Here is a 19,413-nt window from a genome sequence, read left to right as displayed (position 1 = left end):
TTGTTTGTTTTGAATCAACTAAACTTTACAGCACTTAGCAGAAACCTCTGCCGCCAACTAGTGTTTTGGAGGTGTAACTGCAGATTGACACAGACCCCACTGCACAAGCATAAATGCTCACGACAACATAGGGTCTGCGGCACAAGTATAAATCTCGCTTAATTCATCCAGTCCACAAGGGGCCTCAAGCAGACTTTCTGCAGACTTCCAGAGAGTCTGCTTGGGGTGCAGACTTCACTGATTTAATAATCCACAGTACGTACACGAAGTCTGCGAGGGTGGACATTTGGATTCAGCCATAATGTGTTGAGAGGAGAAACACAAATAAACAGGCCTTAATCTCACCAAGAAAAAAAACTTTATTACCCAGTTGGAATATTTTACCAGTGTTATGCTCTTGCACATTGCACAACTCAAATGTACATAACAGGACTGCCGTCATTGGTATTTACAAAGCAGTCGTATTGGAGATTAGTGCAGCGGAATGTGATTGAGAGCCTGTGGGGAGGAGGAGGTGTTCAGCGTGGCTGACATGCATCGCAGACTGTAGAAACAAGTTGAACATGTTTGAGACGAACACTGCTCAGAGCACTCGGGGGTCATCTCAGTTTGCATGTGCTCAAGTTTTTGATACTCAGTTTTTCCCCAATAAACGCTGAAATATTAACTTAAATCACAAGCTAAAGAAAAGATTAGTCAAAATTCAACTCATATTCTACTGAAAATGCTTTGAATATATTAAAAATTTAAGGTTATAATGTAGCTGATGTGTATCTCAGACAAACTGCAGACCTAGTGTGTAACAGATGAGAAAAACAAATCCATTCAAACACGCTCAAAGTTAAATGTTAGAACTGCAAAATAGGCACATATGGCAGATGATACACAACTCTGATGTTACAGTATTTTTTACACAAGATGGAGAAAAGACAGGAAAACAGTACAATCAAAAAAATCATTCTGTGCAAATCAAAAAGTGGACTCTGTCGTTCCAAAAGAAATCATGAGCGATATTCACCCGTCACAAAATACACACCACACAACATTGATTAAGTATAGGTTTGTTTTGCAAACTAAGATGAGCTGAGTCTGTGTGATGCCTATGTCCTTTCTCTCGTGGTGTGCAGGATTTTGCAAACATTGTGTCCCATGTTGGAAGTGCATGCAGAGGTGAGGGTAAACGCAACTGATAATTGATCCTAACTGACACCAGGCACACATTTGGTGTTTAACTGTCTGTTAAAAACAATGTGACAAGTCTGCAACAGCTCTGAGGGAAGCAGTCGCAGGTTTGTGTCGAAGCAGCCACACACAGCAGACTAGACCTAGACGCACATTTAGAGCAAAGCATACACACGTGACACTGACCGAGCATGAGCGTAATCCGAGGAAAGTAATCGATACCAGTCAAAGAAAGTACAATGTGTTTACCAAGGAAAAATGGGCGTATGCAGAGTGTTGAGTTTGACAGTTGGTGAAGGAAGTCTGAAAGCAGAGAGTCCGTCAGGTTGTGGCTGTGTTTAAATGCTATAGGTTCCCCCACGTCTCTGGAGGAGGAAACTGTTCTAGACTGCCGCTCTCGCTGTGCTCCTGCTCGCCCATGGTGAAGGTTAATCTGTACTGCAGCTGCACTTTCTCCTGAAGCACACACACACACACACACACACACACACACACACAGGATGAGAGAGGTGGATTGAATTATAGTTAAACATCCAGAGAGCCTCTGTGCTAATCTCAATGTTGAGTCAGAAGAACTACGCAGAGATACAACAAGGATAACTGACGAGTCATCACACCCATTACAGCCCATGTGCCTTTCACAGTTCACTTCACAAGTAGCATTAACAATTTAAGTGTCATTTTGTCCGTCCCCCAGTCATTTCAACATTAAAGTTGAATGTTATTTGAGTTCTTTTACTTGTTTTTGTCACTTTAATAGAATGCAACTTAGTGTGAAATGTAGTTGTAGCTTATAATACTGTCACAACTGGTGAAGAAGGCAGTTTAGTCAGGGTAGGATGTTTTTCAAGGAGTTACTTTCATTCAGAGATTTTCTATTTTTTGCTGTGGATGTCAGCTGAGTGTCACGTTAGGCCCCAATCACACAGAAAGCCTTAAAGCAGCTGGAGGCAGCTTTTTGTAATTGTTTTATATGAGAATTAAGCTTTTTCCTCGCTGTTCTTGTGTTGCGATGCACCTCGTGTTTCTGCCGGTGCGCTCTGAATTCCTCGAATTAAAAAAACCCTCAAACTTAGAGCAGAAAAGCACCCTACATCATCTCTTTTTTTCCCCATTGTTCAATCAGATGATTGGAGAAGCGGGCCTTCTGTGGTGGTCACGACAACAAGTTTAGAGTTGTTAACGATGGAGGAGAAACTAGTGCCCCTGAGTCATCCTAAAATATGCCTGAAAACAGCCATCACGGAGGAGAAGCTCCTGGACCAACTGGTGGTTCTCCCTCTTTTTTAGGGTCTCATGTACCCACACAGATTTTGTTTATCTGCTGACAGCCTCTCACCCTCAACCAGAGCTACAGACAGTACCCTCTGCCTCAACATGTCAGGAACTAGATGCTAATTACTGTGAAAAAAGGACAGATTGAGCACGTTTTTTTTTTTACTAGTGGCATTAAATTTAAAAAAAAAAAAAAAACTAGTGTGGTGCACCTTGCGTTTTGCAACCTGCAAAATGCTTTCTGTGTGATCGGTGCCTAATGCTGCACTGGTGCTAATGTACTGATCTAACAGTGAGAGAGAAGTTTCAACTGACACTTAACAAAACCAGAGAAAGACTTTGTGGTTACTATCATGGACTGTCCTGTCCTTTTAAATTGAGTGGAGGGTGATCTTCATGCAGTTGCTCACATTGTTGAGGTAGGAAAGGTACTTAGACCCGTCTGTGCAGCCATGGGGTGTGTAAATGTGAAAATGAAGTGTGGTCAGGCCAACACAATTGACCAACAAAAACCCGATCTAACGTCAGAATGGCGCAGTATTTCCCTGCTATTTAAATGGTGCATTATTAGATTGTAAGATGCGCCCACATAGGCAGGTTCACAATGAGTTTTGGGTGGGTGAAATAATCCATCATTAATGAGGAAAATATTAACTCCAATGTGTAAAATGTGAACACAGAGAGCAGAGCTATTGTCCTCTGCGGAGACACTGTGTGCATTTACACACGAGCAGCAGTGTAACATTACTGATTATTTTAGAAGCTAAATGTTTATTTCTGTTTCCTCTGTCAAGTTTGTAACTACGGTATTTAGTTTTGGAGCTTTAATGTCCCACAATATTTGCTGCAGTGACATTACTGCTCTTCCTGCATTACTCTCTGTATTAAACCACTCGCTTCTCCAATTTGCCAAATCCACCATATAAATAGCAGGTGCACCTGGCTTTCAAAGGGAATAGCAGATGACACAGACTGAAGGGACTAAATACAACCCCTTTGCCCCTTGTGCTTTACTTTGTGCCCATATTATGTGCCGTTTAACTTGCCAAGTGGTTGGACACGCCTTAAATGCACTTAGTGGTGTCTGGATAAAAGTCTTACCTTGTTTGGGTTTGCCAGCAGCAGGATCTGTGTGACAGCAGCAGGAGGAAGGATGGGGTTGAATGCTGGGAGCTCTGTTCCTGATGGCGGCTGCAGCTTCACTGCCATAGACTACAGTTGATAGAAAACAAACATTCTGTCTTTACTAAGACAATAAAAACTGCTGCAGTGGTTTAGTGACGATGTATTTACAAGGTGAGCGATCTAGCTGACTGAATCTAACAGGAGACAAAGGCCTTGAACTTTTATTACTGCTGACCTTTGGAGCCGTGGTCTGGAAGTCTATGTCTTTGACGGGGACAGGGGCGGACGACAGCATGGAGATGATCACCACCAGCACATCAGGACGAGACGGAGGCGAGTCGCGAGCAAAGTGAAAGAGAACCCGCAGACTGTGTCCATCAAACACAGTCACAGGTAACAGACTACCTGGAGAGAGTGAGACAGAGGAGGAGAGCGTGTAATAAATCTGCACTTCCAGGTGCGCAGAAGCGTAAAGCCATTAAGTTCACTTACTGGGCTTAATGGATTCTAGCGGTACAAAAACATCAGTCAGGGTGACTTCTGCAGGCGGAGTCTCAGTGTGAGTTGGGGACATATCCAGCAACGTCGCTGTGAGGCTGGGCTGAGAGTTGAGAGGTGCAGGCTGTTCAGCAGCAAAGGTTGGGATGGGGTTTGGGGTGATGCTGGCCCCAGACTTGCTCTGGAGGTCTCTCAGAGTTGGTTTGCACTGCTGCTTGTCCCTGAAAAGAAAAATTAAGAATGCATCTGTTGAGTGGTTAAATTTAAGGATACACCAGTTTTAAAAATCCCAATGTAGTAATTCCAAGGAGAACTTCTGAGGAGCATTTTTGAGCCAGCCACAATAAAAAAGTGAAGAGTAAGAGGTCGTAAAGTGGGGCGGGGTCTGGGGTGACAACTGTAACTCACCAATTATACATTTTAGTAAGGCCTAAAGTTGTACATAATTAAGGGGCCTTAAAGATGACGCATTTTTTGTGGCATCAAATTCAATGTAGACACGAAGCAAGCACATACGATATACACATACACACATATGATACATATGATCACATCTGGCTCCAAAAAAAACAAGATGGCGACGGCCGAAAGGCTTCGAAAAGGGAGTCTTCACACTAATGGGTGGCATCATGGTAGCTATGTCCATTATTTTTATAGTCTATGCTGCAGAGTCAACACATGTCAGCATGATTTACTCTTCTGTCCTCTTTGAATGTGCATGTGGCTCCTATTCATGTCAATTTGATTCAATATTTAAAACATTTAAACTCCTGCACACAAATAGCTCCTTCGTGTTTCAGCAAGATTTCTGCTCTTATTCAAACACTTTCTGCACATTCAAAACATATCCCATATCTGACACATAACCATGTTCAGGACTCTCTCTGGATGACAACAGTTAAGGAAAGCAGCATAAAAGAGGAGTCGACTAGAACAACTCCTGGGCTGTAGTGAAGTTAGCCAGCCTAGGACAGCTGGGTCTTTAATATCACTAAACAATCAACACGTTTAAATTGATACCGGCATCATAACGTTATGATCACAGAAGGCATAGCACCTGGGACACTACAGCCTCAGGCTCTGTCCTCTGACCCGTCGCGCTGTTTCTTCAGCCAAAATGCGCTGCAGAGATCATATCACTGCATGTAGAGGAGGAGAGAACAAGCCGAAAAAACACCAGTTTAAACTACTTCTTGTCCAGTGGGAACATGAGGAAGTTAACCCTTATAAATCCGATGGAAATTGTATTTGATTTTGTAGTAGAGAGGAGCAAAACAAGGAAAAAGGACAGAACAGCCCTTTGCACTCCTGACAGGAGAGGAAGGTGGAGACAGAGAGCAGTGAGAGGAGATAAATTAGGTACACCTGTGAGCTGGGGGAAATCAATCAACAAGCTGCAGGCAGAGAACAAAGAGGACTGAGAGTGGTTCAAGGAGAAAAAATCAAAGTTTACTTCAGTTACGGGCATTCTCTGCTCAAAAACCTTAAAGGGAGAAACAAGGTTAAAAGTAAAGTGAACAGTAGTTAAAACAAGGATCGTCTGGACAGCGTAAATGTTCAAGATAACTCCTGGAAGAAGTGTGCTGATCCCTGGAGCAGGTGGGATGAAAGCACTCTTCACTGAATTCTGCAACCTGTTTGGATGCACCGGTGGACTTCTTTGCAGTGGCCTTCAAGTAAGTTCTCTTACACTGCCCTCTCCTAACTTATCCCTCAACACAGTAGTCCCTTTCTCAGCCATACCTCACACACTCACACACTCCCCACACGCTGAACTGAACTGCAGTAGGGCTGGGTGATAGAACGACTATGTACGATATATCAATATACTTTAAGATATAAATTTAGACAACACCGTTAATATCGATATAGGGTCAACTTGCGTTACATGAAGCATATCAGTATGCATCTCTCCTCTCTCACACTCTCCTCACAGCTCCGCCCCACTCACTCATTCACAAGTTCTCCAGCAACACTTTTTTGAGCCTTATCCTGACGTGCACCTCCCCAGAAATCTAACGACACGTCTATTTTTGTAAGCTGAAACCATTTCCCTCAGTGGAAACGAATCTTTTATTTACTTTAATTTCACAGATTAGAAACAATAAATTGTGAAGACAATAAAGCTTCCACTAAAATAACATTTTATGTTTTGTGTGATTTATACTGGCTTCATATGAGTGGAGGAAATCTCCGCTTGTCGCTAGGCTAATTTATACAATATAAAATGCTACAGGCTTGTGCTAATAAAGTTAGCATGTTATATTTTGTTTGAAAACATGTTAAGTATAAGACAGTTGTTTTGTCAGTGAATCTTGTGAGTTGTAATGGAGCTAAATTATGTAACGTTACCTTTGTTAAATGTTGCTGTTGTGGAAGAAAATGGAGGAAAAGTCTGCTAGCTGCTAGGCTAATTTATATAATGTAAAATGCCATAGGCTTGTGCTAATGATGTTAGCATGTTGTATTTGTGGGGAAAATGTGTCCAGATAAAGACAAGTGTTTGTCTGTGAATGCTGCGAGTTATAGTGAAGCTGATTTGTGTACTTGTGTTTGAAACTGTCTCTATTAAGCCATGTTTAATGTGTGTTTAATGTGTGTTTTGAATCAACTAAACTTTACAGCACTTCACAGAAAGCCTGGCGTCAACGAGCATTTTGTAACTGTTATGCAGCTGCATGTTTTCAAACAGGGGAATAAAATCTGTCTTTGCATTTTCTCTTGATCACTGCAGCAAATATATGCATTGTATTGTTTAATTAGGGATAAATCAACACTACAATTTAAAGGCATACACAGTATATGAAATTGGTGCGGACAATTTTAGGAAATTAGAAAAGTGACTGGTTGTTTTCTAGGAGTGTCTGATGTTTGAAAACTAGACCGAAATCCTACCAACAGTGGCTGCTACTGCACTAATCTACTTACTACAGATCTATACCAAGTAGACAACCGTACCTGGCTGAAGCTTACAAAATATTTGAGCTTACGTAAGGCAGATTCCCACAGTGATGTGACGGTGTTAATAGTGTTATAAATACCATTTGACTTGCAGGCCCTCTGGAGGCAGGGACTGCTGCATCAGCGTCTTCCCCAGCAGGTCTAGCTCGTCCAGGGCAGAGTTTCCAGGGGTGGAGCCAGACGAGAGGGGCTGAGAGCTGGAGGCTGGGTCTGGACTCAGGAGGAGGCTGGGTGCTGCTGGGACGTCTGCGTCTATGCTGTCAGAGGACTGGAAGTAGAAAGTGAGTGAGAAAATTAACGGCACAGATGTCTGGTTGATTATAGTGGAGCTGTTTCAAGAGTGACGGATTTTTAAGAAGAAGCAATTTTAGACAAATGACGTCAGTAACTAATAATCCCTCCGCTCACCTGGAAGGAGTCCCAGGCTGTGGAGTCTTCAGGCTGTGACGGAGGGTTTGAAGTATGTGTTCCTTCACTTAAACCTGCCGGTACACAAAGCGGTGGCACTATTTAGGACTGTGTTTCAACTAGAGAGCACCACACCATCACAACCGATATCCTGCAAACATCTTTTATGTAGTGACACGCTGTTACCGAGTGACATGAGCTCGTCGTCAAGGAGACTGATCCCCATTTCTTGCGAGGGGGCGTTGAGGCTGTCTGTTGGAGTGGGGAACTCTGGGAATGACGGAGGCGACTGTGGTGATGTGTCGAGTCCTGTCAGATCTAGCAGTGCCGTCCCTCCTCCTGTTCATATCAAACAGACAAAAACAAAAAACAGGAACATCTGACTCTATAAACGTTTCTGCATTAAACATTTTTATAGACCAACTCTAAAACAAATCTACTGAGCACTCTTTCTGTATTTCTGTGCTCAGAGCTTCACCCACCTGTTTGTTTCTGTGTGTTTAATGTGTTGTTGCCGTTTACGATCTCCCCCTTCACCTGCTGTTTGTACTGGTTGATGACCTGAGTCAGGCTGTCGTTGGCCTGCAGGATCTCAGCTGTGGAAAGACGTGATAAATATTACGATAACATTCATAAGTGACGCCTCTCCTGCTGGGCAGCAGTGTGGACTAGAGCCTAAAAAGACTGTTTATAAACTGGTGGATCAGAGCACGTATCTATTTATCTATCTATCTAGACACTTAATGTGTTTGTAAGAGCAGTATGTTGTGTGGTAATAATACGTTTACACTGACTGGCATCAGCTTTCAACGATCAGCTCCTATTATTCTATATTTGTATTGCGGGCGTGTCTCTGGTGCTCTTATCAGGCACAACTTTGGGAGAACAAGGAAGCCTGACTTCAGTGTCCTGTTGGAGGCCTCTCAGATAGAAAACACCAAGGGCCATGCAGAAACTATGCATGCACAAAAAAACATGTGTACGCCTTTTCCCCACACACAAACCAGTTTTTATAAAGGAAGAATGTCCGGTAAGGACACCTGTGTACCTGTCGCATTCTTCAGACCAGGCAGACAGATAATTTTACCTGAGATAGCTGTGGGTGATATGATAGGGATGAGATTAAATACAAGTTGACAGATGGATGACATTGTTTTTAGGTTGCCTGCCAAGTTCACTAATTGTGTTATTTTTACAAGCTACACAGCGCTCTGTAAAATGTAAATCAAAGCTACATTTTGAAGTTAATATTAAATTATTCATGAGTGATGACTGCCATCACATCATAACATTTATCTTCCTGTAAGTGATCGTTTAATTTTACCATGTGAAGCACTTTGTGAAGTCATTTTCAACATGAGCGCGATGAATGACTCATTGATCATCCTTGCGACGTTTAACAGTAATGATGACTCCGATTTTCCTGCGATGATGGTTTGCAGAAGTGATGAATGAATTGCTCAGATGCTACAAATTGCCACAGCCGTGTGTATGACAGCTGCTCTGACACTGATGCGATGCAGTTGGTAAAATTGCACTTTTTTTTACCATATTCCTTATCGACAGGATTATTAAGTGATGAAGGGGAACAAGTATTGTAATGTAAATGTATGTTTGATGGCATTTCTACTCAGCCTGCTGACCAAATGTTAGTCGAGTTGAAAGGTTATTAGTCAGCAAGATTTCATTGGTTGCTTCGTTGCAGAAATTAAACAAAACAAACACGTGAAAACGTGAAAACTTGAAACACTATTAGGAGCTGTGCCTTGTCAAAATATATCAAAACCTTAATTTGAAAGGACAGACACAGGAAGTGGCCACACTCAGCAGTCAGACAGGAGTCATGTTACAAACCAATCACAGCCGACAGATATCTTTCCCTTCTTCTGTAAATATTCAGTCTGATAAATACGGATCATCTTAGTGCAGGGGTACCCAGAGCTTGTCCCACAGACGATAGGCCTACACACTTATAAAAAGCTCCTGGAAGAAGATCAGCTTGGCACTCAGGATTTCAGGTAAATAGGCTATATGGTGCTTGTTAAGGTTGTTTAGCAACTTCAGACACAACCTGCCACCATGGTCTTGAAAGCTGGCACAAAAAAGGCACAAGATGAGCAACCAGTTTCCAGGTGGTTAAAGATGCAGCATGTGCATAGCCCCTAAAAAAAAATGAACCTGAAACTCTGAGGAGCTGCACCTTGTCAAATTAAATCAAAGCCTATATGACTGGACCATGTGGGAATTTAATTTGAAAGGACAGACACAGGAAGTGTCCACGCTCAGCAGTCAGACAGGAGTCAGGTTAATTTCCAGGGCTGGTACCTGCGGTTATTCCAGGCTAGTTAATAACATGTCGGGCAGGAAATCCAAAGTGTGGGATCATTTTGAGAAGGTGAAGGACGAACCCAAGGTGATATGTAAACTCATCTTCATTGGTCGACTACAAACATGAGGTATCATCTGAAACATGGAAGTAGCTACATGCCCATTAGCCCACAGCGTCATTAACAGGCAGCTCGCTCAGTGTGTGACGTGCACTTGTAGATAAAATATAGGCCTATATGGGGCATTGGTAGCATAGTGGATAGTGCCGGCGCCCCATGTACAGAGGCATCGCCTCACTGCAGTGGCCTGGGGTTCGAATCCAGCTCATGGCCCTTTGCTGCATGTCAGTCCCCACTCTCTCTCTGTCTCCCCATTTCACTCTCTGTCCAATAAAGGCAAAAAGCCCATAAAAATAATCTTAAAAAAAAAAAAAAAAAAAAATAGGCCTATATTAATGAAGGTTCATTAGTACGGTTTTGTATTTCTCTGTAATGTAGCACAGTGTTAACAATGTTACTGATACTATTCTTTCTCACACCTTCAACTCAAACCACCAAAATATATAATTTAATCATTACATTAATATCGTAAACATGCAGGCAAATGGTCGGCCCTAAATGACGACTATCGGTCGACTACGAACATTCTTAGTTGGGGGCAGCCCTAGTTTCTACATTTATTTATGGTGAACTGTGGGTGTGGAAATTAGACTCATGCACATGCACTCAGCTCCACAATGATCAAGATTTATAGAACAGAATCAAGTGTGCACATGGCTTTATAAATCTGAAGAAAACAATGCATACGCATATTTCTATGTACACATTTGTAGTCACAAATCTTCTGGCTCCTAGACGGTTGAATGATGCAACACGTTAACCTTGTGAGATTGTCTTTTGCTCTGCCTGGCGAGGACTAATAGAGCTAAAAACATTTCTGCAGCAAATAAACAAGGAGAGATCATTCCTTTTATCGTGATATTTAATGGCAGATGAATGAACAATACTACTCACCCAGAGCCTCATCGTTGTCCTCCGTATCACTTGCCAGTCTGAACAGTGTAGGTCTCATTTTCTCACAGCGCTGGTACAGGTCCTGACAGCACAAAACACACATTATACTACTATACTTTCCACTACAGTTACCATTGTGTATACAATGAACACTTTCCCTGTAATTAAAAGCATCTCTCAGCTCACCTGAATGAGCTCAGCATTGCTCTGATTGTTGGTGCTGCTGTCGTAGTCCTGCAGGAGCTGAGTCAGCAGACTGACGCTCTCCTTCACCTCCTGAATGGCATTCACCCGCTTCGACACCTTCTCTGCTCGCTTCTGATCCTGCAACATGAATGGTGTGACCATAAACACGTGCTCATGTAAGTTAATGATGTTACATGAAGCAAGCTGCAGGGACAAACAATGAAAATACAAAAATATAGCATGAATGGGGAAGTACAGCAAGGTCAGGCAGAGGCCATTATAAAAGTCTGGGGAGAGCAAAGAGCAGTTCCTATAACCCCTGAAATCAGGACAAATTTACTCTGCACTCCTGCTGAATCACTCCGCCAGTGACACACAAAACCCCCGAGGGCAACCAACCCATTTCCTCATTCAGTTAATGTTTCTTTCAAGAGTGCAGCACTCTGGTATTTTACTCCTTTCCTTACAAATCTCACACAAGACCACATATCTGCAGCGCTAAAAAGTGGAGGTGCAGTTAATGTATAACAGGAACGTATGATTTATAAAAGGAGCAGGAAGGAGAAGGAAACAGGTTTACCTCTTGGACCATTTCCTTGATGAGTTTGTTGGCAGCTTTCAGGTCCTCGGGGTGCGAGCTATTCAACAGGCGAGACAACATCTGACAAAGCAGAGTTCGCATGGCGAGGCATGAGTGAACAGGTTTCACAAATCCCAAACGGGAGACGAGAATGATGATGATCAAAAGACAGCATGCACAGTGGCTCAGGTCATATTTGTCCTTACTTTTGACTTCTCCTCATCCTCAAAAATGGCATTCTTGGGTCTGGGTGGAGGAAGGTTCAGTAGTTTGTCAGGTGGCAGCTCTGGGTCTTGTTTAATAATACCTGATTTAAAAATGCAGAATATCAACAAGATGGCATTTGTTAATATGTAAAGAATTTTATCCAATTTAATCTTAAAAACAGACTTAAGCTGCAACCCCAAGAAGTTATAATATTACAATTAATCAAATGGCCTCTTGCCTTGTTTCTTCAGCATCTGATAGGCATCTGAGATCTTGGCTTCATCAGGTAACCCCAACGTCCAGCTATATATCAACTCCAAAACCTTCTTTTTTACTGGCTCTGGTGAGCGTGAGCCCAGGTACTGAGTGGAGGAATGAGGGCAACAAACAAGTGATTCACATACAACAGAAAAAAATCAGTCTGTAAAACACAGATGCACTCAGACAGTCTTACCTTTGGAGAAACTACTTTGATGAGTTCATTGAGAAAACGGAACTTTCCCACTTCGCTGTGAAACCTTTTTCCACAGCTTTTCATACACGTCTCCAGGACCTAGAGAATAAATACAAGTAAAAATGAAACAGAAACTGAACACCATGCTCTAAAAAGTATGCTTCTTCTAACTATTTATTACATATTTAGACAAACAGTCGAGGTAAATTTAGGTCAGTTTCTGTTGCGTTACTATATATTGTTGAGAACGTAAGTGGGAACACAGATTCATTTAAAAATCTAACATCCTCTACTGCAGTGGTTCCCAACTGGACTAGCCACAGTGTCCAGATGTATTCTTAGTCATTAGTTCCAAGTCCAAACAGTTTAATCTATTCAGCGTCACACTTGCATTTGGCCATGCTGTCGAGCTAGTTTGCTGTCTCTGTTGAGTAGCTGTCAGAAAGCTACTAAGTCTACAGCAGGAAATGCTGAAAAAAAGCTCTGTGCTGGGAATCCACTATACTCCAAAGTAAAATGTGTTTTTTACAAACTTCACACATTCTTGAGTCACTTGTGGCTCATTCAAAATGGACCTGGGGCCCACTTTTGGACCACGACCCACCACTTGGGAACCAATGCTCTACTACACTTGTCTGATTAAGGGTTTGATGCGTATGGATTTCTGGGAGCCCCTAGAAAATGTGTAGATGAAATCTGCCAAAAGTTATCTTTAGTCTCTATCTAAAAAGCGAGGTAAAAAAATCACAAGAGTCTGAGGGTGCTTTCACACCTGTCCTGTTTGGTTCACTTCAATCGAACGCAAGTTTGTTTGCCCCCTCAGTGTGGTTCGTTTGGGCAGGTGTGAACACAGCAATCACACTCAGGTGCGCACCAAAACAACCAGAGTTTGTCGGACAGTTCTATAGAGTAAATCCAAATATTTACAAGTTTCAAAAGTTAATGTCGTCTCAAAGTAAAGGTTTTGTCAAATTTGTTGAAACTTTTAAAGAAAATCCTGAGTAGTTTCTCTTGATTTGTTTTTCTTCTCTTCAAAGACTTATGTATGTACACTAATTCTGTTATTTATTTTGTTGTACATTGGTTGCCGCCTGCTTTGATTTGTTAATGCTATTTTTGTTTGTCCCTTATACCCCAGGGAGGGGTCAAAAGGAAATAAATAAATGAATAAATGAAGACCAAGACCTTCTTGACGAGGTGGTCTCGGTCCAGTTACAAATGACAAACATGCTGTTTGCTTGCGGTGAGAATGTGTTCCGACCTGGATCTGAACCAACTGCAGTCACATGACACATTGTTTGGGTTAAACATGAGCACGTTACAGTCCTGGAGGATTATTAATGTGCACCTCCTCCTGTACTGCCTTAATATGCACATTCAGCACATCCAATGCATCAAAACATTGTTTTCTAGTTGGAGCCGCGCCTCGTTTTCAAACTGTATGGTTTGACTAAAATGAACAATGACAGCAATATAGTCCACGATGAGCAGCGCTAAAATCAACCTGCGTAGTTGTTCCTCCATTGTGACATTAGAAAGTGTCACATTTATCTTGCAAGTGTACTCTTCTTCAACGTTTGCTTTACTTCCTGGATTTTTCCCACATGGAAATTCTGACCAATCAAGAGCAGCTTTCCCACACAAGGCATTTGATCTGGTCCGCTTGTAAATGCTGCCATGAGAACACGAACCAACTCTAGGCAATTATACAACTTTGGAACAAAATTATTCCCTGATTTGGACCAAAGGAGATGACTCTAGGTCTGAAAGCTCCCTAAGAATAGAAAAACTGAGACACGAAAGAATGCTTTAAAACCCAGTGTAACAGTTACTACTGAGGAGGGTAATTATGACAGATCTTGGCTCAGATCTTAACTTACCAGCAGGGCCTGCATGGCCTCCCACTCTTGTGGAGACTGGATCTTATGAGCCAGGAGTCTGGTGGCCAGCTGAGGTCTGCAACACAAGTCATAAACAATACTCAATGTCCAGAGCTGTGCCCACAGCAAGTGAGCAAGTGCAAGTGTTGTAAAGTGTGCTGCAATTAGTGCTGAGCAAGATATCCATTCCTATTGTTTCCCTTATTACTGTAATTATATTGTGGGATTTTTAAAAGTGTTTTCAGTGTTTAAATGTCAACGTTAACACTGATATCAACCACATAATAACTTTTAAAACAATTGAGAGTGACTGCTGAAAATCCCAACATGATGAACACCAAACAGGAAACTTGTAATGTAATTTTCCTCACCTACAAAGAAACTGTGGCTTTGGTGTGTGTGTTTTTTATAATTATTATCTTTACAGGTAGCATGGTGGTGCAGTGGTTAGCATTGTATAACCACAGCAAGAGAGTTCCTGTTTCGAACCCCTCTGTGTGGAGTTTGCATGTTCTCCCTGTGTCAGCGTGAGTTTTCTCCAGGTGCTCCAGCTTCCTCCCACAGTCCAAAGACATGCAGGTAACTGGTGACTCTAAATTGTCCGTAGGTGTGAGTGTGAATGGTTGTCTGTCTCTATGTGTCAGCCCTGTGATAGTCTGGCGACATGTCCAGGGTGAACCCTGCCTCCCTTACAGGATAAGCAGTTACAAAGAATGAATGAATTGTCTTTACATGCCTAGTGTGCAGAGTTAAGTAAGACCTGTAGTAGCCCTAAAGGTCTACTGTTTTAACATGCAGGTTGCAAATTAAATACGTGTTAATTAGCATTAAAGTTCAGCTAAGTTAACAAAGATGAAAGATTTGAATGATTTTAATTTCAACTGAGAAAACTTAGAAAACATGTCCAATATCACAGCTGGGGTCTCCAGGATTTATACCCTTGGATCTGCATTAACCAGACCATAATTAAGGTATGAAGCATGGCCTCCTCTTACCCCTCCAAATCATTGTTGAGCTGGTCACAGAAGGCATGGATGCTGCTCCAGTCTGTGTCTCTGTTGAGTGGGTTTGTGGCTCTGTCTGAAATGTCAGTAAACGAGATGTCAGACAACAGCGGTGAAAGATGTTACTGACTCCATTACATCACAATTGTTGTTCTGAGATTAGATTACAGCTGACTGAGGTTTTCATCACAGTAACTGTTGTGATATTAAATAACACACTGTCCTAGTGGTAAAGATTGAATTACCATGAAAGCATTTATCTTTCTGGACTTACTTAACTTTTTCACCTGTGTGAAATTAGTAGTGTTCAGTTTCTACACCCAGCTGCCACTTTATTAGGCACACCTATCTTGTGCAGCCTTTTCTGAATCATTGAGGGTAACAAAATATTTGAAACACTTCACTACAGTGCAATAGAATCACAGCAAAAACCTAACAAATAAGTAGACGCACGGCACACGAGGGCTGCTTCTTAATTTAATCTATGAAACTATAACACATTTCCCTGCTGCCTCTCTGAAATTTACTAGTATATAGATGATTCCCCCCAGCCCAAGGGGAGGAAACCTGGTCCAAAAGTTGCTGCAAAGGAAGGCATAATGGATTTTGGACGGCCTCAACGAGACACTAGATTTAAGCTCTTTCTGGTCATAATTGCAGATCTGCATGTTTTTGCTGACTTCAGGTGATTGTACCTGAGTGAGGGAGAGAAAAGGCAGGATGCTCCCTCCTTATTTCCCCTCCTCCCCCTCTGTATGTAGGGATTTTGTGCTCTTGGATTCTATTTAAGTGAACTGATGGTTGTTCTTGTGAACTTGTTTCACAATATATCTTTATCTTGACAGGTATTTTGTAAAGTGGTGTTGTGTCGGGTGCCGTGAAACGAGTGTTATAACACATCATTAATATGTTACTGGCAGCCTAATTTGTATACAAGTAATAATCATACTGGTTCAAATAAACAGTTTGATCCTATTTCCCATCTTGCTGAACTTCTCTGCCCCTACTCCAACTCCCGACTTCTTAGATCCTCAGAACAATGTCCTTTTACCGCCCCACGATCGAGGCTGGTGGGTAAAGGAGATTGTTGTGGTAGCTGCTCCAAAGCTCTGGAACAGCTTTTCACTCTCAATCAAATGCTCCCCTCCAGTGACACTTATAAGACAAAGCTTAAGACATACAGGTTTTCAACGGCCTTTGATTGTTTGTAGTGGTTTTAATATTTTAGTATTTTATCATCTTTTTATGTGTGTAATTGCTCTTGCCAGTGTTATTCTGTTTTATATTTGTGTACATGTTCTGAGACCTGAACTTTTGTTTGGTATGCATTTTTAATTAATGTGTGATTGGTAGGACCCAATAAGTATAAAAAACTAAAACACTGTCAACGATAATAAAGTCCCAATGTCTTCAAATGAGTACTTGTTCCTGTTGCTAAAATCGGTCAAATGTGTTGCCATATCAAACTACAAACATTATTAATCATAAGTAAACAAGTTTCAACCATAAAATGTGATCAGGTTTTGGACCTTGTCCACTTTTGTTTTGGGATCAGCTGCAGACTGACTTGGCAGACATGGCTGCCATCTTGTTTTTACATGGATTACTGTATTGAGCTCTTACTGCCACTAGATGACACAAAAAAAAGTGTCCACAAATGAGGACAACAGGTCCAAGTTATAGAATCGAGTATAAGGTCGAGTAAACCCAAAATGTTATGACTCTGTGTCCTCATGAGGGCACAGGGTCTCAGGAGGATATATTCCTGTGTCACTCTTTCAATTTCTAGTGCACTTTGGTCAACTGCGGCTGTTTTTATAAACTTGATTTGATTTTTGCTGAGCAACAGTGTTATGTGAAAGGAATCAAAGGCCTGTCTCAAATATAAGCCTGTCGAGTTCAGTGATTTAAGCAAATAATAGCAGTGTGTCATGAGCTATGTCTAACTGTTTATATGACTTGCGATATTCTCAAATGATACGCATGTAGATGTGACCATATATGAAGTCTACTCAGCCAATTATTCACCTTGCTGCTGATGTGATTCAGTGCAGCTGCAGCCATGTTAAAAACACCTGTGTATTTTGTTGTATAAAGCCATGGGCGAAATGCAGTGTTTGCAGCATTTCAAATGAAGATCAAATTAAAAGAAGAAGCAATTCAGCCCTTTTGTGTGCAGGGCATTTACTTGTTTACTATCAGTCTGGTGTTTCCTGCCATCACCTGCACCATGCTATGAGGACTGACAGTGCTGTGCACGGGGCATGTGCTTTTGAATAAAAACATAACCATCATGAAGGTAGGATCAGGGTTTACTACATTTGTGTACTATATTTTGTATTATAGTCTGTGTTACGTCAGCTAGCAGTGGCTAAACTGGCAACTCAGAATATGTTAACGTTTATTTTTACGTTAATGAATGAGAGCATCAACATTCATACCCAGAATATCTTCACCTTATACAGATGTTACATTAAATGTTTAACATGCATAAAAACTTTAGCTGAGCACCCAAGAAGGCCTCCGGCCTGCCTGAGTGCCTCCATGATTTAAAATTCATTAAGTCTCTGCCACATAACCCCAGCATGCCACCGTGCACAGGGATACACAGGGCAGGTGCTAACACAGTGTCACGCTAGCTAGCTAGCTGTCGGTAGTCGCACTGTGTCACACTGCTTCGTCTAGAACTTTCCTCCGAGGCCATAGCTTTGCCGTAATCACACTGTAACCTCTGTGACTATAAACGGGGTCCCCACGGTCTTGTCAACCGCCTCCTAGCTGAGCTATGGAGCCGCAAACCTAACGCTACGCCTGGCTGTGTTGTGTGTTGACAGCTGGCAGCAGCAGCAGCTCCGGAGCTAGGTTAGCATCCTGGATGTGGCGGCAGGGTCCGAGTCCCCTCTGCTGGGGCACGAGCGGCTGTGGTGAGCTGTCATCTCATCCACAACAGCTCACAGGTGATAATTAGAAGGTGCCCGGGTCTCTAGGCAACACCTGCTCGGTTAAATAAGTTTAAAATACTCACTGATACGAGACTCCAAACTCTCCGTATCGGGCGGTGCAGCCATCACTACGAGATTTATGTGGGGCTTCGGTCTCGCGAGGGACGCACGGACACGTAGAAGCAGTAGAGACATAGAACTAGAGCGCATAGAAGAGTCCCGTATGTAACAGCAACCTGGAATAAACTGTCTCTTCCTAGTAGATATCTACTTGTTAACAAAGTTAAAGAGATTTCTTTTAAGCTGGCCAAGTTTTATATCCATAAATATAAGGTATTAAAAATCAACCCCTCTTTCTGTGCTTTTGAAAATGAAGCAGAAGCCTACATCAGGACTTTATATGCCTCAACCAATACAAAAGCTGTGAAAACCCCTAATTTGTGCACTAAGTTTACAGTTCTGTTATAATGTTATTATAATTTCATTGCATATCTTTCATTTATCTGCATCAGAATTTGTTTGTAACCCCAGGCATTGTCCGTCTGTCTCTTTGTTGTTCCTTGTGTTCCCTCATACTATTGTCTCTATGCTCACAAGGAAATGTGAAATAAAGAATATTTTTTTAAACAAGAGTGAATAGAAGAGACATCTGAAAATGAAAAACATTAATCTATATAATATCAAGCTACAGTATGTAAACAGTTCCCTGTAATTGTTTCTAACATGCACATGTTAATTGAAGCTAAGAACAATTTTGCTGTGCATTAACTGATATTAATTATTATTAATGTAATAAAAAAAAGTTGTCTTTTAAACTAAAATCTTTCACAGAGTTGTCATATTTACCCTAATAATTTTATGTATCATATGCCAAATCAAAGCCAATGTCCATGACCAAATAGCTACAGATAATTATAAATGATAAACGGACCTGCACACACTCATTCATGCACACAAAGATGCACAAAGACACACATACTCAAATGTACATACATATTTCATACACATCTCACACTGTTGTTGTTGTGACATATATTTGTTTTTATTTTTCTTATTCATTTGAATCCCAGTTAGTCACTGCCAAGGTAGCAACCACTATTTCTGGGGTCCACTCAAGCAAAAATTATTTCACGGAGTAAAACAAATATATAATTAAAAATCCAAGGCAAAAAGAAACAAAATACAACCAAAAAACAGGAAACTACAAAACAAAAATTAAATACAAACAAACAACTAATAGATTAACCAATAGATAACATTTATGTTGTCATAACATTTTCTGTATGTTAATTTTTGTGTTCTTTATAGCCTTGGAAAATGTTAACTTTTTTTTTTTTTAGGTGGAGGCACTCAGTTTGCTGCCTCTGAAG

General features: G+C 41.5%; 1 protein-coding gene across 1 annotated transcript; it reads right to left on the bottom strand.

Moving 5' to 3' along the window:
• Window positions 1–341: 341 nt before the first annotated feature.
• On the bottom strand, window positions 342–18,221 carry LOC117268518 (ADP-ribosylation factor-binding protein GGA1-like). Its single transcript, XM_033645057.2, has 17 exons — window positions 18,127–18,221; window positions 15,093–15,177; window positions 14,098–14,173; window positions 12,218–12,316; window positions 12,002–12,125; window positions 11,763–11,863; window positions 11,557–11,637; window positions 10,977–11,114; window positions 10,791–10,872; window positions 7,932–8,045; window positions 7,636–7,788; window positions 7,450–7,523; window positions 7,122–7,309; window positions 4,075–4,301; window positions 3,818–3,987; window positions 3,559–3,669; window positions 342–1,638 (listed from the first exon to the last, which is right to left on the bottom strand). Exons 1-17 carry the CDS (start codon window positions 18,167–18,169, stop codon window positions 1,528–1,530), a joined length of 1,977 nt encoding a protein of 658 aa, XP_033500948.1. The 5' UTR covers window positions 18,170–18,221; the 3' UTR covers window positions 342–1,527.
• Between the last annotated feature and the right edge of the window lie 1,192 nt (window positions 18,222–19,413).

The sequence above is a fragment of the Epinephelus lanceolatus genome, chromosome 18 (genome assembly GCF_041903045.1).
Source record: "Epinephelus lanceolatus isolate andai-2023 chromosome 18, ASM4190304v1, whole genome shotgun sequence".
NCBI lineage: Eukaryota > Metazoa > Chordata > Actinopteri > Perciformes > Serranidae > Epinephelus > Epinephelus lanceolatus.
This window is presented reverse-complemented; position numbering and strand designations above follow the sequence as displayed.

Coding starts and splice junctions, on each gene's coding strand:
- LOC117268518 (XM_033645057.2), bottom strand. CDS start 18,169: ATGGCTGCACCGCCCGATACGGAGAGTTTGGAGTCTCGTATCA. Junction 14,174..15,092: donor CTCAACAATGATTTGGAGGG/GTAAGAGGAGGC, acceptor CTTGTGTTGCAG/ACCTCAGCTGGCCACCAGAC. Junction 11,864..12,001: donor TCAGATGCTGAAGAAACAAG/GCAAGAGGCCAT, acceptor TTTTTAAATCAG/GTATTATTAAACAAGACCCA.